General features: G+C 32.8%; 2 protein-coding genes across 2 annotated transcripts; both read left to right on the top strand.

The window, feature by feature from the left end:
- The first annotated feature begins 14,804 nt into the window (after nucleotides 1–14,804).
- LOC131049671 (receptor-like protein EIX2) lies at nucleotides 14,805–17,195 on the top strand. The gene has a single exon (XM_057983737.2). It carries the CDS (start codon nucleotides 14,805–14,807, stop codon nucleotides 17,193–17,195), a length of 2,391 nt encoding a protein of 796 aa, XP_057839720.2.
- A 66-nt stretch (nucleotides 17,196–17,261) lies between these two features.
- On the top strand, nucleotides 17,262–17,780 carry LOC131049670 (putative receptor like protein 25). Its single transcript, XM_057983736.2, has one exon. The coding sequence runs from the start codon at nucleotides 17,262–17,264 to the stop codon at nucleotides 17,778–17,780; it is 519 nt and encodes a 172-aa protein (XP_057839719.2).
- Nucleotides 17,781–22,434: the final 4,654 nt, after the last annotated feature.

The raw sequence follows: 22,434 nt of genomic DNA, 5'->3' as shown, positions 1-22,434 counted from the left end.
TAATCAAAAGTGGTACCTAAATGTAAAATAGTGAGGTTCAGTAAAACTTTAATTACTTTTTTGTTTTTTAGGTTTTTTGGAGAATAAATTATATGACATCGATCTACATACAATTCTTTTAAAGATTATATTTTTTTTTTAACAAAATATGAAATTTTCATCAAATTATGGTGGTCGTACACCAGATGTTTTGAAAATGTACTTTTTAGTCAATTAAAAGATAATTAAAATATATATATTGAATAAAAAAATAAAAAAATATTCTCATCAATATTTGGTGTGTTAGGTATCTTTTCTTAGAAGGATTTGCAAAAATTCATTTATTTACATCAAAATATGGTGGTCGTACACATGTGTGGTATGGTCCTAAAACAGGCATTTTGAAAAAGTGGTTTTTAAACATGCCTACTAAAAATAAATTTCTACCATGTGGGTATTCAAATAAATTACATATTTGAAAATTAGACTCCGAGCACTACATTCTCTATTCCTGAAGTTTTTTCAGATTCAATATCTAAGTGCCTCAAATTTTGACATCAATTGACAATTTTTTTGAAAAATAGGGAAAACACTTCTACTTTTTGCCCAAAAGTGGGACTCAACTTCTTGCAACCACCCTTAGATCAAGTCACATGGAAGAAGATGTTGACAAGGTTGCTATATTTTGGAATGGGATAAAGTATAGCCTACAAGATGAAATGGGTCTCACATGTCCAAGGACCATAGAAGAATGTTATCAATTTGCCCTGATGGCTGAAGCAAAGTTGCAAAGGAGATAAATGAAACAATGTAGAGGTAGCGAAAGGAAAAATTTCAGAGGAATTGGTACTTTTGTTGGTAGAGGACAGTCCCAAAGGTCTCATGGAGAGGCATGTAATTACCAAGAACAAATTTCAAACTCAATAGATGGTTTTAGAGAAAGAAGAACTAACAATAAAGGCGGATTTGGAAGAAAATGAGGAGGATCAAGTGAGTTCACTGACAAGTGTTACAAGTGTAATAAATTTGTAGGCCATCAACCATGGCAATGCCCTAAAGGATAACCTATTACTTCATTTGGAGGTGAGAGGAGGAATCAAATTGCTTAAGGTGAGGATAATGAAAGTGTCAACTCTCCTTCATATAATGCTAATCTAGAAGTTGGGGAGTCCTTGTTGATGAGGACAACCTTAATCAAAGTGCCCATGGAGAAAGAACCACCATAAAGAAAGTTACTCTTTAGGACTACATGCAAATGCCAAGGTAAATGTTGTAGAGTTGTGATTGATTTTGGTAGTTCTGACAATTTGGTTCTATTGAAATGGTAGAGAAGTTAAAGTTGAAGAGAACAACTCATGACATTCCATACAAGGTCTATTGGCTGAACAAAGAGAAACTCAAGTACTAGTGAATGAGAAAAGTTGGGTAGAATTCCACATTGATGGAATATGAACAATGTCTTGTGTGACATGATTCCCATGGATGCTTGACATATACTACTTGGTAGGCCATGGCAATATGATATTAATGAAAAACATGATGGGAGGAAAAACACATATGTCATAGAGAAGGATGGGGTTTCGTAGACCCTCACACAATGATTACAAGATGAATACAAAAATCACAAGTGGGGTCTAGTGTAATGTTGGTAAGTGAAAATGAGTTTATAAAAACCATGAAATAAGAGGGATACAAAATTTTTGCAGTCATCATGAAGCCACAAACTTTTGCATTACAATAACTAGGATGGAGGAGTTACCTTTAGAGATTTAGGACTTGCTGAAAGATTATGCCGATATAGTGGTTGAATACATTCCTAGTTCTTTGCCTCCTATAAGAGATATTAGCCATCACATTGAATTTATTCTATAGATTGGCTTACATAATAAGATAGCCTATAGGTTCACACTACAAAAAAATGAAGAAATTAGGAGGTAATGCAAGAACTCCTAGATAAGAGGTTTATAAGAGAAAACCTTAGTCCATGTGTTGTTCCCACTGTTATATTACCGAAAAAAGGAGGTTAATGGAGGATTTGTATGGATTCAAGGGCCATAAATAATATCAGAAATAGATATAGGTTTCTCATGCCAAGGATAGAAGATTTGATGGATTGCCTAGGTGGAGCATTTTCTAAAATAGACCTCAAGAGTGGGTATCACCAAATAAGGATTAGACAAGGGGATGAATGGAATACAATGTTAAAAATAAATGAAGGACTCTATTAATGGCTTGTAATGCCTTTTGGTCTCTCAAATGCCCCTATATTCTTCATTAGGCTCATGAATGAGGTCCCGAGACCTTTCATTGGTAAGTTTGTTGTAGTATATCTTGATAATATTTTAGTTTTTATTTCTACAAAAGAGGAACATTTGAAGCATTTGAATTTAGTTTTGAGAAGGTTGAATGAAGAGAAAATAATGATTAATCTAAATAAACAAAGAGTTTGGAGTGATAGATGTATTGGTGTGGCCTTTGGCTATTAATGATGACAGTCCTAGTTGTGAAGGGCTAATGAATTTCGGTATTAATACTTGTAACATTGTTGAGAGTCACTACCAAGGGATTTTTCATCAAACTCAAAGATGAAAACCAGTTCTTATGTTGTACACACTACCCTCATAATTTTTATTCAAGTCTCGTAGGATGTTCAAACCTAGTGACCCCATGAAATGCATCCAAGAACACCTAAGTGGATGATGTGTGAAATCATTGACATTGTGTGTTGAAAAATTTGTGATTTCCTTTCCTTTGCATCAACATTTTTGTAGTTATTAAAATATTATTTATTTTTTATTTTATCTTTTCTCAAGTAATTGTGCTAGAATTACTCAAACAATTTTTTTTTTTTTCTCATCTCTTTTCTTAGTCTCTTCTTGATGATGGATCATAGAATATGATTGAAAAAATAAAAGAAAAAACTCACAATAAAAATAGAAAACTAGACAAAATATTTATTAAATTATTAAAATAATATTATTTACTTGTTACAAGTATAAATATTACTAACATACTTATCTTTTAAAATATCTATGTAAAATATAGACTTACATCTTCCACCAACATACTTTATGTAGTGTCTTTTAATTAAAAAAAAAGGTCATCAGTAGAAAAATCTTTAGTTTGAAAAAAAATTTGCAAGTTTTCTTTGGTTAATCGAGTTAAAAGAAAATTGAGAAGAGTAGGTTTAAGGAGAGAGATGTATAGGGTAGAGAAAATCCACATGTTAAAAAATCAAGAAATTAGACTCGATTTTACTAAATATAAAGCATTTCTTAATCTTGCTTTATCTTTGACAACTTCACTAGCTTCATTCAATTTATTCTTGAATACCCATTTAATACCAATAAAATTCTTATCCTTAGGTCTAGGAACAAATTCCCATTTGTTATTCTTCTCAATCTAATCTAATTCTTCTTCCATAACTCTCATCCAATTTACATCTATACAAGATTCTACAACATCTTTAGGTTTAATTTTAGAAATCAAGCATACGTCTTCAGCATCTAACCTTCTTCTAGTCAACACACCTTTATTTTTATCACCTATAATCTGATTTTTATAATGATTCAATCTTACATACATTGGAGTCTTCTGATTGTTTTGATTTTTTAGGTTCTTGCACCTCTTCACTAGTAGTAGCAACATCTGGATTAACAATCCCTACCAAATTAGTTTGCTTCAATTCTTCAATATGAATAGGATTTAGAACAATATGCTGACCATCATCATATCTACAAGCTTTGATCTCTTTTCCAAGGTTCCCATCCACCTTCAAATTTTCACTTTCCACTATCTTCCTTAATCTGTTATTGTAGCATGGGTAGGCTTTTCTCTTTGTTGAATATTCCAAGAAAATTCCTTCATTGCTTCTAGCATCAAACTTTCCTATGTCCCCATCTCTCTTGAAATAACATTTGCTACCATATACTCTAAAATATATCATAGTGGGAACATGACCAAACCATAACTCATAAGGAGTTTTAGTGGCATTTCCGTTAATATGAACTTTGTTGAATGTGTAAACAACGACACTAACAACTTCTCTCTAGTATATTTTTGAAATATTCCCTTCAATAATCATAGTCCTTGCAGCACCAAAGATAGCCCTTTTTTTCCTTTGAACAACTCCACTATGCTAAGGGGTTCTAGGAGAAAATTATTGTCTTCTAATCTCATGCTTCTCATAGAATGAATCATTCTCACCAGAACAAAATTGTCCACCGCTATCTAATCTTAGAAATTTCACCTTCAATCCTGACTCAATCTCAACCTTTTCTTTGAATATATTGAATTTTTCTAATGCTTATGATTTTTCTTCAAAAAGACAACCCACATCATCCTAGAATAATCATCAATTAGAAACATAAAATATCTATCACCCTACACACTTCTAAAATTTGTAGGTCCACATAGGTCAATATGCACAAGATCAAGCAATCCATCAAATGTATACTACTTGCTTTTGAAAGAATTTCTTGTTTTCTTACCCAACTAACATTCCTTACATACTGGGTTAGAAAGATTAACAATCATAGGAATGTCTCTAACAACTTGAATACAATTGATCTTAATCATAGAATCAAAATTAACATGACACATTCTCCTATGTCAAAACCAAATTTCACCAATTTGAGCAATCAAATAACTTTTCTCACCAAAATTCAAATAAAAAATGTTACCTTCAGTCTTATTTCCAGATGCAATCTCTATACCAGAGGCATTTAGGATTTTGTATTTACCATTTTTGAATTAATATTTATAACCTTTATCAACTATCTGTCCAACACTCAAAAGATAATGCTTCAAACCTTCAACATAGAGAACATCATCAGTATTATGCTCACCATAAAAAGAAATAGAACCTCTATCATGGATCACATAGGCTTTCTCATCTCCAAATCTCACTATACCACCATCATACCTTTCTATACTCACAAATTTTCTTTTATCACTGGTCATATGATGTGAACAACCATTGTCAATCACCCATTCATATTTCTTTTTAACTTTAGTAGCTAAATATTTCTCCTCAACAGTGTACCTAGTGGAACAAAGAGGTACCGGTCCATCTTCCTTAATGGAAAGAAGTACAAATTCATCTCCTTCTAATTCTTCATCTATAACTCTTTCATCAGCAACATCGTAGCAGTTCTTCTTATGCTTATATTTTTGGTTATACTTGTAAGGCTTATAAAACTTCTCATACTTCTCATATCTATCATTTCTATCATGCTTATCAAACTTATCATGACTCTCATATTTATCCATTCTCTCTAGGTACCTAGAAGAAAAATGTCATACCTTATTGCAAGAGAGACATTTCATAGGTATTTTTCAATCATACTTACTAGCTCCTATAGGAAATCTCTGGGAAATCAATGCTTCAAGCTCATCCATATCTCTTTCTCTCTCTTCCATCTCTCTTGTCTCTCTTTCATAACTTGATATTCTACATTCTTCAGGTTCATACTTCTTGTTACTAGATACAGATGCTCTAAATGTCGTCTAAGACTTCCCATGAGATTCACCAAATTCTTTCAACTCAAATACAACAATATTTCCAACCAACATCTATTATCATTGTAGTCACACTCTGTATCTCATAGATAACAACCACCTTGTTTTTATAAGGAGGAAAAGATCTCAGTACCCTAGCAAAAATTTCATCTTCTTCAAGGGTTCCACCGACACATCTGTTACCTAGGACAAGATCATTCACCTTGGCCATAAAGGTATTTATGTCCTCATCTTCTCCCATCTTCAGAATCTCATATTTCCCTTTCAAGCTCTGCAATTTAGTAACTTTTACTTTTTTATCACCTTCATACAGGGTCTCAAGCTTCTCCCAGATCTCATATGTAGTTTGGAGTCCCATTACATTTGTCATGTCTGAATCAGTCAGGGCACTCAACAATGCTTTCTTCACTCTAATGTTATTTTCAACTTCCTTAATCTCATCAGTAGTAACTAGTCCATTCTTTGTAATTTTCCACTAATCTTCTCCAAGACATCTCAAGTGCACTTTCATCTAGTTTTTTCATATAACATAGTTACTACCATCAAATCTTGGACTTTCCTTCTTAAAGATGACACTTTCACTTCTAGTTGCCATCCCGGATCTCCTCAAGCAGTTAATATTCTTCCAGAGGATCTAGCTATAATACCAATTGTTGGCGACAACAATGAAGGAAGACTGAGGGGGGGGCGGTGAATCAGTCTTGACTGGATCAATAAACTTAATCACAAATACAAATATGATAAACTACTGCAATAACAAGGATAAAAAAATTGAAAGCACAACACAACACAAATATTTTAACATGGAAAACTGGACAGTTGAGGGAAAAACCATGTTGGGAACCTACCCACAATAAGATGATACTCTGTAGCAGTATGAGAAAATATTGCAATGGGCACATGCATTCAGGCACACTGCCTAGAGCTCACTTCTCAAAAGATAATGACTCAGAAGGATACAACCCTTAAGGAAGTCTCAATGACTTACAACAAGATTCAAACTACTATCTGAAAGGAATGAACTGAAATAATAGTATCTCGAAGTGTTTGATTACAGTTCCCGTTAAGCACAATGTCTTCTTTGCAACATCAAACTCTACTCAATCACAATGTCAAAGGATGAATTACTTGATCACACATATACCACTCTCTGATAATGTAGACACAATCTTGATACCTAGATTACATGACAATATCACCTATTTATACAATTCATCAACCTTGACAATAAGGTCGGCTAAACCCTCAACTCATAATTATAAAATTACATCACACAATACAAAGATCAACCAACGGACCAATATGATGATTTACATTACATAACATGGACCTAATTCACATTCCCAAATGCTCAACTCCACCAGAAATCATGCCAAGAACAACCACAACACGCTACACCACAAGAGATACCACATAACATGAAAATCATCACTAGTTCATAGAAACCATAAAAAAATCGCACAACGATCAATGCGGATCACCACCAAAAATAAGACATGACTATGAAACACCAATAAGAACATTAGAATCATTAGAAACAATTGCACCAACACCACTTATCAAATCTTCATCAATCAACATCTGAGCCTCAAGAACAACAACTATCACGAAGAAAAGATAACGTGTGGAACATCAAATCATGAACCATCTGAAATGAAGATACACAAGACTATCCTAAACAATCTCCCAAAATCACAGATCAAGATTTGATCACACCAGAATATATTGGAGGAAATACTGAACTTTGCAAATTATTGATATGATAAACAAACTCAAAACCGGATAATATGATATGATTAATTAAGATTCTCAGTTCACCAAATCCAATAGAAAAGAATATAATGATACTTGAAATACTCCATACACCAAACCATGATCCGAATGAACCAATCTACAATCATTGGAGCAGGAATATGTTGATATCAATGACAACAACATATCCTAGCAGCAACAATGTCTAACACTTACACCTCTTATAATTGTCATAAATATAATAATGATTGACAAATAATAAATGACTATTAATAACACATCCTCTACAACCATTTATAACCCAACCCAGGTGCCTACCTTTCCCATGCAAAGATGTCTCCTACCACTTGTCCATTCTATCATAAAAATTCATAAGATGTCATATAAAAGTGTGTCATAAATTTTTCATAACATGACACTTGCCACCTACATATACTTAATGCAAGATCCTCAAAGTTGGACATCTACCTCCACATGTGCATCATATGTGTCATATAGCCATTGCCAAGTAGGATGCCACCAAGCATGCATGTCCCACTAGATGACTAGACATTTGTAGGCAATTAATTAAATAAAATAATAAATAAATATATTAAATGCAATAATCAATGCTAGGATTTGCAAAAGTTGAGACACCTTAATCCAAAAATTTCTCCATGTTTTACCCCTAATGCTAGTAGGGTTTCCTTTCCTTATGGGTGTTGTAATAATCATAGTCGTAATGTATGTTCAAGACATGGTTTCTAGGAGTCCAATGGAATCCCTCAAGGTCAGCATCATGGCTAGTCCACCTTGCCATGTAGGCAGTCCCCCTCGCCACATGCGTAGTCTTCTACTTCTTAACATGACTACGACTTTCCTAGCTAGCATAATAATGACAAGTTCCCTCAAGTAGACCTTGTCATTTCACATGTTTACACTATTCCTAGTGATCTAGAAAAGAAAAAGAAAAAGATTTCATTATGGTCAAGAACCCATTCTTTATATCTAAGACCCTCAAGATGGTTGGGGTAGCTACTTCAATAATGACAATCCTCTCTTCCTAGCAATATAACTCTTGTTGTCTAATGATGAGTCTATTTAAAAGAAAAAAGATTCAAACATAAACTCTTAGAAGACATATTTTCATTAAACTTGTTTTTATATAAATTCTATAGTACAATTTTATATTTTGAATATAAAAACAATCTTTTCAAAGATAAGAAAAGATAAAAAAGATATAATATTTTTTTGTCATCTACAAAGTTGAAATAAAATAAATAAAAAATATTTTATAAATTTTGATCAATGGTCTTTGCCCTACTATTTTTTAAGCATATTGATTTGTATTCAGATTAGATTTGAGTCATACTCTTCCTCAATCTCCGTTATTAGTCTTTGTCTTTACGCTCATGTCCTTTCTAAATATTATTTTAAGTATATTAGGTATCCCCTCACATCAAAGCAATGTTTAATTTTTCCCACCCGACTAATGTTTTGTTTCTTTGAAATCTCATCTACGTTTCTATTTTTTAATTCCGAGCCACCCTCATTTGTATTTTATTATCTTTCTCATAATTATTAAGATCGTGTCATTTATGGTTTCTTTGAAATATGGAAAGTATTTTATATTCCAAATTAATGTGTTTGAAAATACAAAATCGACTACTCCTATTAAATGATTTTTTTTCTCTAGTCTTTGGTTTTGAAAGAAAGTCCACTTTATTATTCAATTAAATCATTTTAATTTGAAATATATATTTGGAATGTAATAAAATTTATTATTTAAAAATATAAATTGATTGAATAAATATAAAAGAAACAAGTTTACAATTTTTAAAAATTTAAGTAGTTGGAATTTAATTTTTTAATAATATCTTGGAATTAAATGAAGAAGTTATATACATTTGAGAGTTGAAGATATGTAAAACCAATCTATCAATGTTCATAAAATAATGATTGCAATATGTTTACCATCTTGAAACTAAAACAATATTTTATTTATTTCTTTTTAGTGGATTATTCTCAAGCAACATAAAATTGACCTATAATTCATAGATATAGTCTAGCAATCAATAAACTCTTATAACCTAATTTACCTTAACCTCTAATATTTGTTGATGAACAAAGATGGCATTATTTGAAAATAACTTCATCACGGAGTGTGATTCGAAACGTTGACGGAAAAATATACACACAATCGAATCCAGAAAAAAATACACTAGAAATGCAAAATGGATTGTGGAAATCTCATAGCTTTAATTCATAGAAGTTGTTAAATTGCTAAGGTCAAATTCTTTGGAGGAACCTCTTGGACAAGCTAGCTAACTTCATGGCTTTGAGCTTGGAGATTTGAACATATCATTGCTACTTACATGTAGATGCCTATATGCAAATGTGTTCTTTGTTCCTTAGAAAGTCAAACAGTATTCTAGTGATATATCCTTTTTAATTCCTTGATGTCCATGTTTATTAATTTCACAAATAAATGTGTTCAAATACTATAACATAATAAGACACAAATGTATACGAATTCATCTATGAAGAACTAGTAAAGAAATCAATGAAATTAATATTTTAAAAATAAAATTCTAGATTTTGGGATAATCCAAAACTACTGGCAAAATCACTTTAGAGGTGCTTGTTGTGGACCCAATATATGAAAATGGAGATATACAATGGTTGTTTAAATGAGTATCTTATTTTATAAATGGCACAACTATATAGTGGATAGCTATGATATTTTATTTAAAATAAAATATTATATATTTCACTTGTCAATGAATGCGTTTATGCTTTTTCTTTTAACATTCATACGTTTTCACGTGTTTAAGTATTGGTCCATTTTGACCAACATTTGGTAACTTTCTTGACTTATATGTGGATTATTTATTTACAATATATAGTATAAATATGTGGTAAGAATGGGTATTATAAGAACAAGAAGGTGTAAAACTATTGAACCTTGTACAACTACTAGTCCCCCTCCCCTAATACATATCAATACTCAAGGATAAAAGTGGCAGAATGAATAGAAAAGAAAAATATACTAGTAATACTTGCTCCCCAATATATAAAGTTGTTGCCCACAAGTTTTTGTCACCCTCAATTTCAACCACCTCTAACTACCTCTTATTGTTCCTAACATTGCAAACCAAACACCTCTCTATGCCTTCTAGTCTCTCATGTCTTACTTGCTAATGATCCCATGATACAAGTTCCATTTTTTGATAGAAAATTGCTATCTAGACACTTCACACAGGTTATTATCTTGTAATAGATTTTTAAAATAAAAACAAGCTACTTCTTTTCTTATTGTGTAAAGATGAAACATTAAATATTTATATGACTATACTATCAAATAAACCCTTCTAACAAGAAAAATTGATACTATGGTCTTCTTTATCTTTAGATGCCAATGGAGAGTCTCATTATCTTATCATAAATTGTGAATTCTCCACATGAGACATTGACACCAACAACAAATGTAATTTATCCTTTTCTTGTACTTAAACTTCAAAACAACTTTGAGATCCTCAACATTGATATTTCTCACCAAAACTAGTTCCTATGACCACTAATCAATTCTTTCATTTATATTTGTAAGATTTGGCTATGAAAGTAGCCACCCAAGATCTAGAGGCCTAATGAATAACACAACAAAATGAGAGAACAAACTATATTCTTATCAATGATGCAAACAATTGGATCGAATGAGTTTACAATAGAGACCCCTTGTTTATATAGACAAGCTAAGATCATAGGGGTGCATATGATTAGGAAAAGTGGCGTAGTTTTATGACATGAGACAAAAAGAGATAGCCTATCATCCTACCTAAAGTGGAAAAGTGATAGTGTGGCAATACCCCTAAAGGTGAATCACCCACCAATGTAGGAAAATTGCAACCACAAAAGGTAGATGTGATAATGTGATAATAACACTAAATTTTCACACACCACATAAAGTGGAAATGATAACATGATAATGCCACTTAAAGTGGAAATGCTCCTAAAAGTTCCTATGTTGTCCCTAAGTAAGCTTAAGTGACGTGTAATTAGGAATTAGGTGATGAAAATCCAAGGAAGAGCCCCTTAATTACACTAACAAAATAAAATTATCTTTGAAACTAGTTAGTGAAATGGAGACTAAAACTTGCACAATTATAATTTCCATGTAAAAGTCTGCACCATGCCTAGGCTTAACTCACCTTCCATCGACTCTGATATTATATGAAAAATTAGATGCTAGATTCATTATCTTATTCAAAGAAGACAAGGATATAAATATAAAAAGCATAATTATAGTATAGTTCTTGCAATTATGCAATGGTCATATAGTACCACCAATAACAATGGAATAGTTAAGCTATAGTAATGCTAGCAACACAATGGAAAGAGATCAAATTGAGATGTAGTTCTGAACAATTGATGTAGGTATTCGCTTTGAGATAATATTCCTCATCACTAACAATATTCAAACAAATATAAATAAACTCGTGGGAAAAAGGAAATTGATATCTTTGTGTAATGTGTAAATATTCCTAAATGGGTACTTATTTATAACAAGTACATTCATTAATGGAAACCCAAACCAAATTGACTACATCCATTCTTAATGTGTATACATTTAGGCTTGGGATTCTATTCTTATGTGGTATATATGTCTCATGAAATGCATACACATTACCTATGACAACATTTTTCGTATGTAATTTCAATTAAAGTGGAGTTAAGTTTTAAATTATATCTAGATTTAGGTGATGGAATGTTTGAACTTCAAGCATTTCTTCCTTCAAGTTGAGTTTTTGAATTTGGTTTTAGAGGAGTTGATACAAAACTAAGAAATACATTTGAGAATAAATAAATTTATTAAATTATAAGTAGAATTTGAGTTTAAAAATTAAAATATTGACTACTTACCTTTTGTGTGGCATGACATTAGAAATAAATGGGACAATTTTTAACATGAAGTGAAATTTGCAAGACATGCTAACATTCTTATCCATTTGCTATATTTGGTTATGATTATTGGTTGTAAAGATGTGATGTGTTATTTTTCTCCATAGAGTATATAGCAGAACTATTTTATATAATATAATCACGTTTCTATATGACAGGATTTTATTGTTATATAATGTTCAATAATATTATATAATATACACAAATTTTTATATAATATATTGTATTATTTTTATGGGTCATATGGTGAATGAATCGACCAAGAAGAATATTTCCATCACCTACTCTTCTCGCCCATAACTTCATTATCGCCATAGCCACCATACGATCCAAGGCGTGTCTCAGGATTATCATGTTCTCTAGAAGAGACCCTAGTAGACCCATGGTACAACTTAGGATTGCAAAGATCACCAGAAGAGACCTAGGCACTTGAAGGCTTATGAAAAGGAGGTTGAAAACAAAAAAAATTCTAGCTACTTTATGTTCATTGTTACTCTTTGTAAATACTCTATGTTATTTTTTTGTTCGAGCTGCATCTCTTGCACCTTCTTTAAAGTTTATTCTGGGTGGATCTAGTCTCCATAGTCAATATAGTATCTACTTTTTGTGATTGGTGGTTGAGCCTTTCTCCCCTATTCACCATCTATAGTCATTCATTTTGCATACAATTGATATACACTTTTTTGGCTTCAGGTTGAGTTAGGCTTCCTTTGTGGTAGAGCTCATATAAAATTATAAATCCTTATGTTGAGGTTAAGAAAGACTCCCTCTTTTTCTAGTTTCATACTTAGTTGAGGTTGAACCACAGTCCTTCCTTAAGTTTTGTTTCTTGATTTTACTTCATATTATTCTATATGTGCCTCTTTTAAAAATTTATATAATTATATACGCTTATGTGTTTTGCCAAAAAAAATAATTAAATTTCTTATATAATATGAGAATATTATAGAATACATGTTGACTATATAATGTGATCATATTATGTCTTGGTATTTATGAAACCATAATATATGTTGGCTATGTGTAATACGGTCACAATCTGGTGAAAATAATTAATTTATTGTATTATTTTGTCTCTATATTTCATACACTAAACCATTTGTCGTATCCTTGCAAGGACTATAAGCACTACATGTTGAGGAAAGAGAGATAACAATGAATTTTTTTATGTTAAACAATATTGACCCTAGGGGATAGCCAGCAAAACTTGCAAACCTAACATAAATAAAGTTTTAATAACACATGTCAACATAATTATATAACTCCCTCATGGAACAATACATTGACACTTCTAAATTTTAATTGTATATTTTCATCAATTTGAAGGGTAAGAACATACAATTTTTCAAGAAGATATTTTTTTATATAAAATACATTATCTCAAATATTTTGTACACATATATCTGATTTTTGTTAGAAAATTTGGATAGTTGACTTTAATTAATTATAGAACATCACATGCTAGTAATTAATAAATTAAACTAATATGAAAACATTAAAAGAGTTGTTGCTTTAAATAAGATATTCAAACAAGAAGGAGAAAGTGATAACATCAAGGGTTTTATCAGCTTCTCACAAGTCTAATAGATATGAATCTAGTTATTGGTGAATGGAAATTTCTATTGACAAGAACCAATGTTAGCATAGACACACTGACAAATAAAGAATTTGACAGTAGTACATATTCATTTGCTAGAAATGAATATATGCATAGTTAGAACAAAAAATGTATTCATTCCAACTACCTATTTTACTTAGCTTACAAACCAAATAGGTAGTATTATTGCACTATAAGAAGATCAAATTGATAAAACTATTGAGGAGTTATTAATTATTAAGGATTAAAGGATTGTGTTAACTACCAAATTTTTGTGATAGAATTACGTCTTCTAAATGGAGCCCTAGGGTATATTTGAAATATAATGTACAAACCATGAAGTACACTATTAGAACCAGCAATATATGTTATGGTTGAGTTTGATAGTTACTCAATTATACTATTTGAAGGTAAAATTTCATATACTTCTTTAAAATCTATTGAATAAATATCAAATGATGCATTGTTTCTTAGTTTCTCTTATTTGTATAGCGCATTTTTTGTAGTTATTAAAATATTCTTTATTTTTTATTTTATCTTTTCTCAAGTAATTGTGCTAGAGTTACAAAAACAAAAGATTTTTTTTACCTCTTCTCTTGTCTTACTCTCTTCCTAATGATGAGAAACATCGAAGAAAAACTCACAATCAAAACAAAAAACTATACAAAATATTTATTATATTATTAAAATAATATTATTTACTTGTTATAAGTATAAATAATACCAACATACTTATCTTTGAAAACATCTATATAAGATATAGACTTACACCTTCCACCAATATACTTTATTGAGTGTTTGAGTTAAAAGAAAATGAAGAAGAGTAGGTTTGAGGAGAGAGACGTATACGGCAGAGAAAAGTCGCACATTAAAAAATCAAGAAAACAGACTCGAGTTTACTAAATATAAAGCTCTGTTATAGGGAAGAGAGCTCTCTTAATGATCCACAACCTTTATTGCATTCGCCCTTTCAGAGCTGTTGTATACAGTCATGTCTCCCTTTTCATTCTGCGTAACGATGATGATAATGCTGCACTTTCATTTCTCATTCGTTAACGCCTGCCGAGATGATGAAAGAAATTACCTTCTCGACTTTAGGAGTGGCCTCATTGATTACTCTGGCCGATTAAACTCGTGGCAGCAATTCAACTGTTGTCAATGGCAGGGTGTCATCTGTGAGTACAATTCCGGTCATGTTGTTTCCCTCAACCTCAAATTCCGCTGTGATTTCTCAGAGGAATGCTGGGAGGGGGGATATTCACGTCCTCTGCGTGGGACGATCCATCCGTCGCTGTTCAACCTGCAGCATCTCCAATATTTGGATTTGAGCTTGAATCACTTCAATCGTACTGCCATACCTCCTCAGTTGGCAAAACTCCAAAAGCTTACTTTCCTTAGCTTGGCACATGTTGGATTCGGAGGGGAGATCTTTGTAGCACTGAGTAATATTACAACCTTGCGCCATCTGGATTTGAGCGTGAATGACTTCGATGGTACTCCTAAGTTGGCAAAACTACAGAAGCTTACTCTCCTTAGCTTGGCATATTCTGGACTTGGAGCTGAGGTTCTTCTGGAATTGGGTAACTTGACAAACTTGCGCCACCTTGATTTGAGCGGCAATGATTTCAGTGGTACTCCCATACCACCTCAATTGGCGAAACTTCAGAGGCTTACTTTTCTTAACATGGCACGTGCTGAATTTGGAGGTGAGATTCCTCTAGAATTGGGTAACATTACAACCTTGCGCTACCTGGATCTCTCAACAGACTCAGAATATCACTTGGAGAATATGAGGTTTGCAGGATGGATCAGAAATCTGAGAAGCTTGGAATACCTGGATATGTCTTTTGTGAATCTGTCAGTGGCATCTCGGGATTGGGGTAACGCCCTTAGCAGCCTCTCTAATCTTACGGAGATTCACTTCGGTTATTGTGGACTTTCAGGTACAATACCTTCTCTCCTAAACCTCACTTACTTATCTAATCTTGCTCTTAAAAACAATCCATTTTATTCCCCATTGCCAGCCTGGTTTCAGAATGTCTCGTCCTTGATTTCCCTTGATCTCTCTAGTGGTGGTCTCAATGGTTCCATTCCTTCAAATTTCCTGAGCCGTTCTGGCCTGAGAAATCTTGACTTGTCATATAACCACCATCTAGGAGGACTGATTCCTCACTCCATTGCAAATTTTTCAATGCTTGAAATGTTGGACCTCTCATACAATAATTTAACAGGGTATTTGCCACCGTTTGGGTCCTTCGTTGGTAGGCTTTCTTCTCTCGCACATTTAGACCTCAGTAACAACCAATTGTCTGGAACAATTCCAGATACCATTTCAAAGCTCGTCCGATTAGAAAGGTTGATACTCAACTCTAACAATTTAACTGGCAGCATTTCTTCTTACGTATTGGAAACACCACACCTCAAAGAAGTGGACTTTTCTGAAAATCATCTTACACTTAATATCTCTTTAAGTTGGATTCCGCAATTCGCCCAACTGGAGTACCTGGGATTAAGGTCTTGTAACCTTCAAGGGGAGATTCCGTCTTTCTTGTCTACTCATTTCTCATTAACAGATTTGGATCTGTCAGATAACAACTTTGTGGGAAATATCCCCACTTGGTTGTGGGAGCTTCCCAGTCTTCAAGTGCTCAATCTTTCACATAACCGTCTGGAAGGTTCTCTGCCTCCTGTTCTTTCGAAGTCTCTATATGTTGTAGACTTGCATAACAATAGCTTGCATGGGTATGTTCCAGATTGTCCTCTATGGCATTTAGACTTGTCAGAGAATATGTTCAATGGTTCTATTCCACGCTCTCTATGCTCTGCCGATAAGGGAATGATATTTTTGGACTTGTCAAAGAACAGGCTAAGTGATGCCATTCCAACGAATCTGGTAAGATGTTTTGAACTGCTAATTTTGAATTTGGCTCAAAATTATTTGGAAGGTGAGATGCCAGAAGAGCTAGGAAATCTTACTCTACTTCAGACACTAAATCTTGGTCAAAACAGTTTGCAAGGTGTTATCCCTCCTTCTATTGTAAATTGTACACAACTCCGAGTATTTGACATAGGAAAAAATAGAATTCAGGGGAGCATACCAGTTTGGATTGGAGAGCTGGCAGAGTTACGAATTCTCAGCTTGGCTTTTAATAGGTTTCAAGGGACTTTTCCAACGGAGTTGCTCAGGCTCATGAATCTTCAGATTCTAGATTTATCTCATAATAATTTATCAGGACTTATTCCTGAGAATTTGAGGAAGTTGAATGCCATGGCGAATCAGACACAGAGTGACAAAATAGAGATGAGCTGGAATAAGACAAACTATGGATTTGACGCTGGTCCCAGTTTCCATATAATGTTTGTGAATCAATTAACACTCTGGATTAAAGGACAAGCAACTTTATCCTAAGATTATCAGTGCGTTCAAGTTCATGATCTTTCAAACAACAAGTTGTCAGGCAAAATTCCTGAGGAAATGGGAGATCTGAAGGGTTTAATTGCTCTCAACATTTCAAATAACAATTTGAGAGGTAGTATTCCTGAATCCTTTGGAGCTATGGCTCATCTGGAATCTTTGGATCTTTCACGAAACATGCTGCCAGGCACCATTCCGACAGATCTTGTAAATATCACATTCCTTTCAATTTTGAATCTTTCAAACAACAATCTCTCTGGGTTAATTCCGCAGGGGAGGCAGTTTGCAACGTTTGAGGAGGCTTCTTATGTGAGGAACCCCAATCTTCACGGGCCTCCCTTGGAAAATGGAACAATGAGATCTGATTCTGGTCATAGAGGCAGCCAAGTACAATGGAATAGCGCAGGAGATGCAGATGCAGATGCAGATGAGATGGATCGATGGTGGGAAGTGGCAGTGGGGTTGTGTTTTGGGGTTGGATTTGGCATTGTGGTTGCAGTGTTGTGCTCTCACCTAAAATGGAGATACAAATGTTTTGCTTTAGAGGATAGCTTTATCCAATATCTTTTTCAACGTTGAATCCATGTAGGTAATATGTTGAGCAAGAGGATATAGAGATCCAATAAATATTAGATAAGTTTTTCTAACTCCCCTGCCCATATTTACATGTTTGTTATTACTAATATTCAACTATAAATATTATCATTTATATTTTAAAGTGAGGTCGAGTGAAAAAGGGTTAATTTCTTTTTTATCATGATGTAAAGATGGTTGATTACAATAATTAATTTCAAAGAGGTTTAATATTATTTTTTATTTTATGTGTTTAAATTTTGGTACATGTAATGTGAAAAAGTAATTATATTGATATTTTTATTAGATAATAATGTTATAATAAAATATTTTCACAATTAACATATATTTTATTTGTTATTGAAATATTAGATATTTTTTAATTTTTATGTTATTTTTTATTTAATGATCAAATTTTGTTCTAATATAAGAACCTTGACATTATTTATTAATAATTATTTTGTGTTTGTGAATATATTATTTCTTTTTTATTTGTATTAGTTGACTATGATAATTTGTTTATATATTAATTTTAATTTTTTTGTTTAATTTAAATATTAAAATAATGAATTGAAAATTACTTGTATAATTCTATTTTTGCTTAGTATAACATTGGTTTACTTTTTCAATAACATTGAATTTATTTTATGCTATAATTCTTCAAATCAATTAAAATGGAAACACAAAACTAAATGAAGCAACTTAGATTTAATGTTTCAATTTTTTAAATTAAACAATAAATAACTTGCAAGCAATCTTCTTAAAATTCCATCCACATAAATGAATTCTAAAATGAGTACTTTTAATTCCAAAATTAATCTTTTCAAAACAATTAATATCTTGCAAGGAATATATCAAGTGTGTTGGGCACCTACATTCCTTCTAGTTTATAAGACATTAACAAAGATGCTCAACTTACATCATTGAATATTATTAGAAGAAATATGTTAGACTATTTTGACAAATTCAAATCTATTTGTTTAGATGTCCAATCATTACTACTGCAATTCAAGTGCCATATAGAGTTAAAATGAATAATCATATTTGAGTTATAAGATAAACCATCATTAACCATTTTAGCTCTGGTATTCATGAGTGGAGTTCCACCCACCCATGTGTAGGATCTAACTTGTCCAAAATCACCTTACACAACATGGGGAGATGAAGGTTGAGACATGCCTCCCTTAGCATAGTATAGGTCCTCTAGTTGGAAGGGGACAAATGATACATTTTCCTAAGCTCAAACCAAGAAATCAAATTTTCCCTTAGTAATAATATCATTAAAACAACAAATTCCTTTAAGAAGCCATCTCTTGCCAGAGCAACCTTGAATGAGGGCAAGTGGTCTATCCTTATGGAAAAAGTTCCACTAGATAGACATCTCTCCACAAAAAAAATTATTACTACTAATGATCCTATTATTAGTAACCACGTGTTTAATGAATTCCCATGTCTTCCATATTAGGTCTTGAACACATTAAAACGAACCGAGGAGACTAGGATAAGGAGAGAGACAATTCCAAATTGTCAGGATTATTTTGAATTTGGGCAACATGAAATTCAAGTTATCCACAAGTTCTGGGAAGTTCTCTCCCAGGTCTTCTACCATCTTTATCTTTCTTGTTTCCAATAGTTTGACATAGCACTTTCCAACTACTAAATTTTTTGTTCCATTTATCAATGGCAAAGGGGGTATGCGAGTCCTATTCATTGATTTGTCTAATAATATAAATTGCATTTTTAACATCTTGATCCTTTAGAAGATTGGTTTTAAGCATAAAGTTCTCATCTCTCAAGTAGGTTGCGAGGCTATATTGAAGTTCACTATAATTTGAGTTGATATTGGATGATGATCTGAGAGAGTGAAAGTACACACTTTGACTATGGTTCTATCACCTTCTTTTTTGAAAGAAAAAAAGTCTTTATTAGCATATAAACTATCCAATCTACAATAACTTATCCTCCTCCCTTGCTTAAGGTTACATTAGGTATACCATATTGACTTAAACTCCTCCTTCATATCTTCAAGGGGATCAAATTGTCAGAGTTTATCTTTAATTATAGCCCAATGGAGCTTCTCCCCACATTGCCATTTCAAGTTAAAACTTTAAGCTTATCTTCTGGATGCTCAATCATGTTAAAGTCTTTCCCAATAAGCCAAGGAATATCCAAGAGACTAGCAAACTATTTCCAAAGTTCTATTCTTTCTCTATAGTCATTGGAGGCATAAAGGGAACATACTCTAACCTTAGAATTACAAAGATTTAGAATTATCCACACCATTCTATCACATGGGGAGGATTCATTGTCCATGATTTTGGAACCCCAGTTACCCCCAATCATAATGACAAAAACCCTTTTGCCACTGTCATGATTGGTAGAAAATTGAAGTACATCTTTCCATATGTATTTGAGTTTTTACTTTCGGAGTGAACTTAGTGGTTTTTAATTCTTGAAGCAATATAATGTCAATATTTTTATATTGGTTAAGAAACTATTTATCCACATGTTTATCCTTTGGGGATTCAAGTCTCTTAACATTCCAAGAGATGTAGTTCAAATCTAGGAGAGACATTAAGTGATGATATCTTTGGCAACTTTAAAGTTGTCGAAGCACTTAGCGAGTTACTTCTTATTGTCTTTCTTCTTAGTTAGTGGGGATTTGTTTCCCTTAGGTATTCCCCTCTTTCTTATAACCTTATTAAAGAGACCATTCCTAACAATAATCATAATTTTATATTCTTCAGCTTTGGAGTCCTTGACCTGATTCCAACCTATACTATTGTTCTCTTTAGTGATTGAGTCATTAGATAAGGAATCAGTTTCCAAGTCTGAATAAATAAGTTGGGCTTCAATGAATTCACCATAGAGGCTCATTTAAGTTTTTTCATAGGTAATTATGTCTATGTAATGGGCTTCATTAAAACCCTTGTTCCTAATATGGGTGTCTGCATAATAATATTAAAAAGGGAAGCATCACTACCAATTTTAATTTTTGATGATCATTGATTGTAGAAGAACTAATATCAATCTAAGGGGAAGAGGTAGCTTAAGTACAACCTTGGAGGGTAGGAGTCTTGTTAACCTCACCATCTTGGAGCTCCTTAAAATGAGGTTCAAAAATAATGTCAAACTTATTGGTTTATTTTAGGGAACCTGAGGCCCCCATAGAGGAATCCATACTAGAAACATCACTTGAATTGATACTAGAGTGTCTCCTTTTGTTGATACCCCTAACAATAGACTTTACTAGAGAGTTACTATTTTTCTGAACCAAACAAGCCATAAACATCATAACATGAGAATAATCATCCATTGGGATAGTGGATTGAACAACTTTAGTGTTCTCCTTAGAATATTAGTGGGTCACCTCCATCTTGGAAGCCCTAGAGCTCTTGAGATTATCAAGGGAAAGATATTGAGTGTTCTTTCTCCTAGCATTGTGAATTTTTTGGTACACAAAGTGGTTAAAATTGTCGTCCTTGGGATCTCTAATTTGAGAGAGTGGCACCACAATGGTTAAGTGATGGGTGGACCAACATTAAACTTCCCAAACTTAGTAGCTTCAACAAGAATGGGAAGATTAACAGGCAAAATGCTAACTGCAACCTTCACAACATCTTTAAGAACATTAAGTTATTCCAAAATAGGGCCTTGAGTACCTTTTGCAAGATTACATAGAGACTAAAGTTGGGTGGAATATTTAACAATAGGATGCACAGAGTTTCCAAAATTACCCTTAGAGCCAACAAAGGGTTTATGTTTAGCAAGAATAGGAAAATTCCTTCAAACGTGCCCCTCTCTTTTACATAGGAAACAAACATTAATCCCAGCTATAAATTCAATAACATAGACAATGAGATCTTAGTCAATATTAATTTCAACAAATCTAGGAAGGTTTTTGCCAAGATCGATTGATATTGGGACCCTAGCATCCATATGAAGAATTAGGGAGTGAGTATTATCCACTCTGAGCACTTTCCCAGTGGAGACTAATATTTGGGAAATAAAATTTGATAAAATAGGTGGAAGGGTTTTGATGACAATACCTAGGACAAGAGAGGGCTAGAATTTCACAACTCATAGCCATAGGTGACTATTTGAGGGGCGTAAAAGTGCATTTTCCAATGGACCAATATTGTTTCTTGATAACTATGATTTGTGACCTACCATTATTAATGAAATTGATAAACAAACCTTTCAAGATCATTCTATAGAATGAAAAATAAAATTATAATTTTTAAATCCAAATATTATTTAGCCATTCATCAAAATATTTATGGGCTAGGAAACTAGCAATGTCCATAACCATAAGAAAAGTGGCAATGTCCTTTGATCTAAATTTTTCATTATTTAGGGCATAAATCATATCCGAATTGGAGAGGATAGAAAGGCTAGATAGAGAAAGGTTATTCTGCTTGCCTCATCCTCCTCTCACATCACCATTACCTACAGATAGAGAAGAAACCCTAGCTTTGAATTTTATCAAACTAAGTATAAAGAATGAAGAACTAGCAACAACAACCTTAAATCACTTAGCACAAGTCAAAGTGGTGAAATCTGAATAAATGACACAATCAGCCAAAATAAATGCACCATGATCTAGATCCCCATCCATCTTGACACATTAAACACTCAAGGAACACTACATCAAAAGCCA

Source organism: Cryptomeria japonica, chromosome 8, assembly GCF_030272615.1.
Source record: "Cryptomeria japonica chromosome 8, Sugi_1.0, whole genome shotgun sequence".
NCBI classification, from domain to species: domain Eukaryota; kingdom Viridiplantae; phylum Streptophyta; class Pinopsida; order Cupressales; family Cupressaceae; genus Cryptomeria; species Cryptomeria japonica.
The sequence above is the reverse complement of the archived record's forward strand: the minus strand, read 5'-3'. Positions and strand labels throughout refer to the sequence as shown.